The sequence below is a fragment of the Macrobrachium nipponense genome, chromosome 26, assembly GCF_015104395.2.
Source record: "Macrobrachium nipponense isolate FS-2020 chromosome 26, ASM1510439v2, whole genome shotgun sequence".
In the NCBI taxonomy this organism is placed as follows: domain Eukaryota; kingdom Metazoa; phylum Arthropoda; class Malacostraca; order Decapoda; family Palaemonidae; genus Macrobrachium; species Macrobrachium nipponense.
This window is the reverse complement of record NC_087215.1, coordinates 40,757,252-40,766,569: the sequence shown is the minus strand read 5'-3', so window position 1 is coordinate 40,766,569 and position 9,318 is coordinate 40,757,252. Positions and strand designations below refer to the sequence as shown.

The 9,318-nt window shown below is 34.9% G+C and overlaps 1 protein-coding gene across 2 annotated transcripts in view; it reads right to left on the bottom strand.

Moving 5' to 3' along the window:
- Positions 1-9,042: 9,042 nt before the first annotated feature.
- The window catches only part of LOC135200210 (rhodopsin-like), a 25,073-nt gene continuing 24,797 nt past the window's right edge, over positions 9,043-9,318 (bottom strand). For both annotated transcript variants that reach the window (XM_064228647.1, XM_064228646.1), the window contains exon 2: positions 9,043-9,318. This exon is cut by the window's right edge and continues 982 nt beyond it. In XM_064228647.1, coding sequence (XP_064084717.1) covers positions 9,167-9,318 — 152 coding nt within the window. In that variant the 3' untranslated portion in view covers positions 9,043-9,166.

Here is a 9,318-nt window from a genome sequence, read left to right as displayed (position 1 = left end):
AGAAGAAGAGGAAAATGGAAGAGAAGTAAACAAAACTGAAATGACAGAAAAATATAAGGAAAACAAACAACAAGATAAAAGCATGAATGCAGAGATACTCATTGATACTACATATGAGGCAGTCAAGCAGCATACATACAAAGAAATAAATTACGACATGACAACACAAAAGAAAATCCCGAATAGGCTCTACCCAGATCTGAACAATGATGGGAAAGAGGAAAAAATAGACAAGAAAGACAAAGTCTGCAATCTTTTGAAAAGAGGGAATTGCAGATTTGGAGAAAGATGTTACTACAAACATCCTAAGGTATGTCACAACTATGAAATATATGGTAAATGTGCATACCTAGACGGCTATGAGGATGATTGCAGAGATCTACATCCAAAAATATGCAAAAACCTAAAAGAAGGAAAAAGATGTAAGTTCGACAAAATATGTAAATATATGCACCCTGTAGCCATGAATCAAAATCAAATAGATAATCAATCAAATAATAAAATCCAAAATAAGAAAGAAACAAATAAAGAGAGGAACAAAGAATATCAGGTGAAAGAAAAAAGCAAGCCATCACCGCGATATGCAGTGTCAGCAAAATATTTCCAAGCATCAGCTCCAAGATACAACTCAAGAGATGAGAACTGTATTTATGATGCAAGAGGATATTGCAGATACGGAGAAAATTGCAGATCCAGACACAAAATGAATAATTATGATGAAGGAAGATCAAATATTATGGAAAAGTTGGATTTTTTAATGTCAGAATTTCTGGAATGAAGAAAAGAACAACATACCAGAACAGGAAAGAGACATGGGAAAATCCTTATTATTACCCATATTAAATGAAGGAGAAAACACGCAAACCATCATAGTGATGAATGCGCAGGGTTTAATTACGAGTAACTCAAAAAGAAAAATAGAGTACTTAGAAGAACTAACCCAAATTGAAAAGAAAATAGATATAATGAATATAAGTGAAACCTGGTATTCCCAAGAGACTGGGAATGATGATCAAATAAAAGGGTTCCAAACTTATAGATCAGATAGAAAAAAATAGGAATCAAGGGGGAACCGCAATATATGGGAAAGACTAAAAACAAGGAAAAATATATGAGAAATATAGTAACTCAGAATGTGAACTAATAGCGGTAGAATTTGAATATGAAAAATTAACGAACATAGTAATATATAGACCCCCTAATACTAAAGAGTTTGACATAATAATAGAAAAATTGGATGATATATGTAGAAATCACAAGGACTGGACTATTCTCCTATCTGGAGACTTTAACTTTCCTTTTGTAGAATGGAAAGAACGAATAGGAGATTGTGGTTGTATTTATACATGTAAAAAAGAGAGTAATAGTAGTGCAGAAGATAAGAGGCAATTCGAAAAGCTATTAGATATGCTACTAGAATACAACATTCAACAAATAAATCACCTGCCAACAAGAAAGGAAAATACTTTAGACCTAGTATTTGTGAACGAGGTGAATTATGTTAAAGAAATAATAGTTTATAATGCGAGTATTTCAGACCATAATGTCATAGAATTAACAGTCCATTCCAAAGCAAGTGAAAACAAAGATAAGCAAGAATTGAAAAAGTGGGAAGGATATGGAAAATACAACTTCTACAGTAAAAATATAAAATGGTCAGAAATAAATGAAGAATTAAACAAAGATTGGGATAACATTTTCGTAAGTGATGACATAAGGGTAAATACGGAGATATTATATAAAATATTAGAGAAAATAGTGGATAAATACATACCGAAGAAGAAAAGTAAACATCAGTCATGCATACCAAGAGACAGAAGGATCTTGTTCCAGAAAATCAGAAAGTGGAAAAAAGGTCTTGCAAAAGAAAAAAAATGCATGGAAAGTTATAGAACTAAAAAGTAAGATAGAAAATGCAGAACAAAAGATTATACAATCAAAAGAAAATGAAAAACGGGACTTGGAAGAAAAAACCCTATTAAATATCAAGCAAAACAAACCCCAAAACTATTGTTCTCATATGCGAAGAAGATGAATAAAAGAAGAATAGAAATAGGCCCTCTAAGAATTGAAGGAGATTAACGAATGAAAAAAAGGAAATATGCAACATATTGGCAGAACGATATAAGAGAGAATTCACCCCTAGAATTGATAATGAAGATAATGATATAGAAGTAAGGGAGGAAAACAGTGAATATTTAGCTGACATAGATATTAATGAAGCTGATATTATGCAGGCTATTAATGAAATTAAAAATGGAGCTGCTGCAGGGCCTGATGGTGTCCCTGCTATTTTGTTAAAGAAAGTAGTTCATTCTATCGCAAAGCCACTTGCAATATTATTAAGACAAAGTGTAGATACAGGCAAGATTTATGATGAGCACAAATTAGCATATATTACCCCTACTTTCAAAAGTGGATCAAGACTAGAGGCAAGCAATTATAGGCCTGTGAGTCTAACATCACATATTATGAAAGTGTATGAGAGGGTAATGAAGAAAAATATTATGAAACATTTAATAAAAAATAATTTGTTTAATATAGGACAACATGGTTTCGTACCTGGAAAAAGTACACAAACCCAACCATTAGTCCACCGTGAGAACATATACAAAAATATGAAAAGCGGAAATGAAACAGATGTGGTTTATCTAGACTTTGCAAAAGCTTTTGACAAGGTAGACCATAATATATTAGCGAAGAAAATTAGAAAACATAATATAGTGGATAAAGTAGGAAGATGGTTAAAAGAATTTTTACACAACAGAAAACTGATAGTTATTGCAAACGATGAGAAATCGGATGAAGCTAAGGTAATATCCGGTGTGCCACAAGGTACGGTGTTAGCTGCATTACTGTTTGTTATTATGATTGCAGACATAGACAGTAATGTTAAGGACTCGGTAGTGAGTAGTTTCGCCGATGACACAAGAATAAGTAGAGAAATTACTTGTGATGAAGATAGGAATGTGCTACAAAGAGACCTTAACAAAGTATATGATTGGCAGAGGTAAATAGGATGGTATTTAACTCTGATAAATTTGAATCAATAAATTATGGAGACAGAGAAGGAAAGCTATATGCATATAGGGGACCTAATAATGAGACAATCACAAATAAGGAAGCAGTTAAAGACCTTGGTGTGATGATGAATAGGAACATATTATGCAATGATCAAATAGCAAATCTATTGGCAAAATGTAAAGCAAAAATGGGAATGTTGTTACGGCACTTCAAAACAAGAAAAGCTGAACACATGATTATGCTTTATAAAAGATATGTTCGTAGTCCACTTGAATATTGCAATATGATATGGTACCCACACTATCAAAAGGATATTGCACAAATAGAGAGTGTACAAAGGTCCTTTACAGCTAGAATAGAAGAAGTTAAGGACCTTGACTACTGGGAAAGACTACAATCCTTAAAATTATACAGTCTAGAAAGGAGAAGAGAACGCTACATGATAATTCAGGCATGGAAACAGATAGAAGGAATAGCCGAAAACATCATGGAGCTAAAAATATCAGAAAGAGCAAGCAGAGGTAGATTAATAGTGCCCAAAACTATACCAGGAAAAATAAGGAAAGCACACAGGACATTAATCCACTATGCACCAGCATCAATAATGCAGCATATATTTAATGAGTTGCCAGCTCATCTGAGGAATATATCAGGAGTGAGCGTAGATGTGTTCAAGAATAAGCTCGACAAATATCTATGCTGCATCCCAGACCATCCAAGATTGGAAGATGCAAAATATACCGGAAGATGTACTAGCAACTCTCTGGTAGACATTAGAGGTGCCTCACACTGAGGGACCTGGGGCAACCCGAACAAGATGTAAGGTCTGTAAGGTAAGGTCTCTCTTTCTCTCTCTCTCGCTTTCTCTCTCTCTCTCTCTCTCTCTCTCTTCCTCTCTCTCTTTCTCTCTCTCTACAGTGTGTCATGATTTATTGACATAAGCTTATGTAATCTGTCACCAGAAAAGACATAGGCCCAGACCCCTCTCTCCCCCTCTCTCCTCCTCTTGTGTCGTAATATCTCAAGGTCATCCCCCAGGCGTCCAACTCGCTCACAAACTTGGCTTCTTGCCATATAGAGTTGTCAGCAACCTCTAAATTATCATCAAAATTAATTTATAAGTCCATTAGAAGTAAGTTGATGACATCCATCCTCAGAGAATACTGGCTGCTGGCCATTGTTGATGAAAAATGCAAAAAAAAAAAAATGCAAAAACTAAGAACTTGGCATTCGAAAGAAATTGGAATGATTGACAATATAAGTCTTCTCAGCCTGACACAAGGCATGCATAATGTACACACACCATGTACCTAGAGTTTCCAACAATATAAAACTATCTCAGAGTCAACAGTGTTAGACAAGAAATCACTACTTGATAACTTTGCGTTTGTATCCCACACATGTTCAAAACAAAATATTACTCAGAAAAGTGGTAAGGACAAAGGCAAGGCAAAGCAAGTTTTGACATGATTGTAGTGTGTGTTCTGCTATCCTCTTGCAGATCGATCACACCCAGATTCAAGATAGATGATGATTTATGGGACAAAAAACATGTTTTTTGAAACACCCCTCAGGTCGTGCTCGACCCAGTTAACCTATCCAGGGGTATTACCTTCTATCCCTTGGGCCACCACTTTACATTTTGGTGACAAGTAAAAAAGGACCCCATGGCAGAAGAAAACGGTATGTTAGCTGTGTTTTGAAGGTTTGTACATCTTGACGATTGCTGAGAACCCAGCATAAATGGAACCCAGGAAAGGGGGACGCCTTGGTAGCGTAACAAATGAATAATTTGCAGTGGTTAATTTTTTGTGATTTGTTTATTTGGAAGTGTATTGTCGATACATAGCCTATTAGGAAAACAGTATGCTTAAACTACTGTTGTTTTGTTTGTCCTTTGATTTATCATGGAGCTTACATTAGGTTATGCAGCATTTTGCTTATGAAGATTTTGTCACATTAAGGTAATTAGGCCTAGTGGCTTACAGATTGTATTATGTTATTGACATGTGTAATAGCAATGCCATGATAAAAAGAAATGTAATACATTCCTGATAATAAAAGCATAAGTCCGATTCAGGTCACAGAGATCATGCAGGAAAGAAGCGCCCAAAAACACATTCACAGGATGGGCGCGAAGGCTAGGTAAGCATAGCAACCAACACACGAACAAAAACTCATCTTGCTCTGGGAACCTAGCTTTGGTCCCACGAGAACTAACTGAATCTGATGAATCATCTTAACCTAAAAGAGGTGTTCGTTAGTGAATATGTCTGTTCTGTTAGGTTTGTAACCTATTCTGATGTACATTAATTTGTGAACTTCACTTCTTCCTCCTCCGACTCTCTAGAAAGCACTACCACTCTCTTTTGAGAAGTCTATCTCGAAATGTAATATGCTTCAGAGAATATAATATTTTTGGCTAACTTCAGTGTTTCCCGACATCCTTCTATGGTACTAAGATGTAACAAGAAACTGAAGAAGTATCCCTTTACCTGCCTGCAGAGAGAGGGAGAGATTGTTAAAAATCTCCAAAGACACTGCTATTCGCATTTTGCAAATCATTAGATAGCCAACCGAGGACTGTGTACAAACACTTGAAACATAAGTGAATCCAGTCTCCAACACATGTAGCCTACAGATTGGTTTAGTGATTAATTACCTTGTACTATATGTAATAATAAGCCTGTTGGCATTGAAGTTAGTGGATATGGCTGCCCCACAGACTAAAATTGATGCTTTTAACCCCTCCAAAATTTATTTTGAATTGTGGTTGAATTTATTGGAAGTAAATTTTGAGTTTATTGGAAGCAAATTTTGATTATATGTCTGTAACTGACAGTGTTAAAAATAAGATTGTTTTTTTTTTTTTTTGGTGTCTGCTGGTAGTGAAATTTTTTGCAGTTCTAGGTAATATAGTATGTGCATCAGATTTGCCACATATTAAACAAACAAACAGTTGTTAGTTTTGCTTCAGGCTCATTATGATATTAAACCTAGCTACCACTTTGGCAAAAGGTTGTGAGTTTGGTCCATAGTTTGATGCTCAATTGCGAGACCAGTTTTTTTATGGCTTTAGAGCATGAAGTTTGTTTGCAAATTTGGTCACTGAAAACTTAAAGTCTTTGACCTCTACTCAGATTTTTGAAAAAGTTCTGAATTTAGAGGAAGCTTTTGTTTCTGAGAAGTCACTCCCTGTACACCAGGTGAAATAATTTTTTAAAGAAATGATAGTGTGAAATGTCATTTTAAAGATAAAGTATGCCATCAGTGTCAGAAAAAGGGACGCTTAAGCAAGTTTGTACAGCTGTTGTAAGTAGTAAAAATGATGAATAGAAAAATTTTATATATCTGTAGTACATGAAAAGATGAAAGGTGTTAAAGCAATTGCTGATGTAACGGTTTTGAGTAACAGGGAAGATAAACTTTTATCAGTTACCACTGTTCTTGCTGTATATTAAGTACCATATTGTTCCTTTTGAGGTTAATTCTGATGCTGCAGTAAGCACTATGAGTGGAGATTAGGCTTACACCTTGGGTTTACGTATTGAAGATTTTAAGAAACATAAATGTTTTAGGTAAGGTTTCTGTAGAAGTTGCTTAGAATGATCATAATGTCGGCCAGATTTTAAAAAATCTTTGTGGTAAAGATTTGATAGGTAAGATTAGTATTTACTTGATGGACTTAGTTAATCCTTCTAAAGTAAATAAGATTGGCAGGAATGGTCAGGGTTTGTTTGATAATTATGAGATGGTTCCTAACAAACCAGTTGGTTTGATTGCTAAAATTCATGTGAAAATTCATGTGAAAGGTGATTCAGTACCTATGTTTAGGAAGCACAGAACTGTTCATTATAAGTCTATGGTTGAAGATGCTTTGCAGATGTAGGTTAAGGATAATATAATACAGACTGTTAGTTCAGCTGAATGGACAGCTCCTATTGTTACTGTTATGAAATCTGATAACTCTAGTTGCATTTGTGGTGATTTCAAGGAGTTAAATCAATGTATAGATTGGGATCAGTATCCATCACCAAGATTGTCTGAGTATGGAGCTGTGAAGGCTGATCTCAGTTTATATGATGATGTAGTACTGTATAGAAACAGAATTGTCATGCCTGCTCAATTGAGGCGTAAGGTGTTGGATCACTTACATAGTATAATGGTATAAATGTCATAATGGTGGCATAAGATTGATCAAGATATTGCAGAGGTTACAAAGAGTTGTCATTTTTGTTATACTAAAGAGCAACCAAACCAAGCTCGTGTTCTTTCTTTGCCTTCTCCTGGTAAAGCGTGGTCTAGATTATGCATAGGTTATGCTGTACCAGTGAATAATAAGTATTTTCTTGTGATTATAGATACCTTTTCTAATTTACTGATGTCCATGTTACTTTCTCACGGACATCAAAGGTTACTACTGAGTCGATTAGGAGAACCTTTTCTAATTTTGGTATTCCAGATGAGATTGTAGCAGATAATGTTCCATATTTTGTTCAGGAGAAGATTAAGGCTTTTTAAAAGCAAAATGGTGTAAGTCCTATAACTCCTGCATCATTTAGCCCTTCCTCAAATGGATTAGCTGAGCTAGTTGTGATATCTTTTAAGAGTGGATATTCAAACACTGTGAGAACTTTAAAAGTTTAGGAGTGGATCTTCAAACACTAGACATTGTAGATTCTTGTATGTTTATAGAATCAGTTCATATTCTAGTACTGGAAAGTCACCTGCTGAACTATTGTTTGGTCATTCCTTTAAAACAACCATTGAATAAATTAAGGTCCATTCTAAAAGAAATAGAGATTTGGAAGTTTTGTCAAAGATATTGTTCTTTCAGGAAACTCCTAAGTATAATGTTAGAGATGCTGTGCTTGCAAAACAATTTTGGAAAAGGAGAGACCTGGGTTGAAGGAAAAATTTCAGAAGTTTAAGCAGAAAGAAATTATCTTGTGCAAGTACATAATTTTGGAAATATGGAAAGACACCATGCCAATTAATGCCTAAATCAGATTTACTAGTAATCTCGTAAATCCAGCTAAGGATTCGTTCTCACATGTTGTTTCTTCAAGTAGTCTAGATGCATCTTATAACGATATTCTACTTACAGCCTCAGAAGGTTGAGTAGAATCTTCTGATAATGATGTACTATGTTATGTTCAAATAAATGAGTGTGATGAATCAAATGAACCCGAGTTTTAATGAGATGCAGTAGAGTTCTTAAACCCCCTGATAGATTGAATTTGAGAAGATTTCTTGATGCTTATCGGTTAGTTTTATGTTTCTTCTTGGGGAAGGAACTGTAGTGTATTAAGCCTTGCATGTAAGATGCACATGTCAAAGTTCTGCTGTTCTACTGATGCATTGTGGGTTGTTGTGATACGGCAGGAATGGGGAGATAGCCATGCTTCGGCTGGAACATGTAACAAGACGACTTCCATTAAAATCACTGTTTTTATCAGCTTTATCATTACCCTCGACCCTTCAGACCACCACATTGCATTAACAGTCTTTATTTTCAATTCGAGGTCTGTACCATCTTTCAAGATATTTTACAGTGTAGTACAGCGAGGACAATAGTCTAATAGAATTGTATTATTAAATATATGTTCACATCTTTAAAAACAATTATAATAGATTACGAATCATTATCAATAAAGACAACAGGGACTTTAACTACTGAAAAGTTATTCCATATGGTACTAAAATCATAATTATTGAGGGTTCTGTATTACCCACTTCCAGCTGAGTTTTTTATTTTTTTTTAGAAACCTACGGAATATTATAGATAACAGCTTTTGTGTCAAAAATTATATTGTCCATGTAAATAGCTGAAAGTCACGATAAGAACTTACAAATGAAGTAAACTAAGAATAATTATGGAAAGCTACATTAGGAAACATTAATGTTCTATTGCCTCATTATTCTTGCAGAATTTATTGTTAATTTCCCTTTCCCCTTTCATATACACTCATACTTCGGGGTTCCAAGCAAGATAGGAAAAAAATGGAAACCATCTAATCTTATATGTGCAAAGGATTTATTCAGGATACAGGATGATAAAAAAATCAGTATCAAAGTCGGTCGTTTCCATCGATTTGGTTCTCATGTTCCTACCATATATAAGGCAGGATGCTCTAAATACTTAAGCTTTTTCATCAGATGATGCAACTGTTGTCGCATCACCAGTAGAACTGGCATCTCCATCTCTGTCAGTAGCACATGAGAGGCAAGGTAACTTCTTTTCCATAGCAGCTCTGTATTTAGGATGGCTGATAGCGTAGACAATAGGGTTGT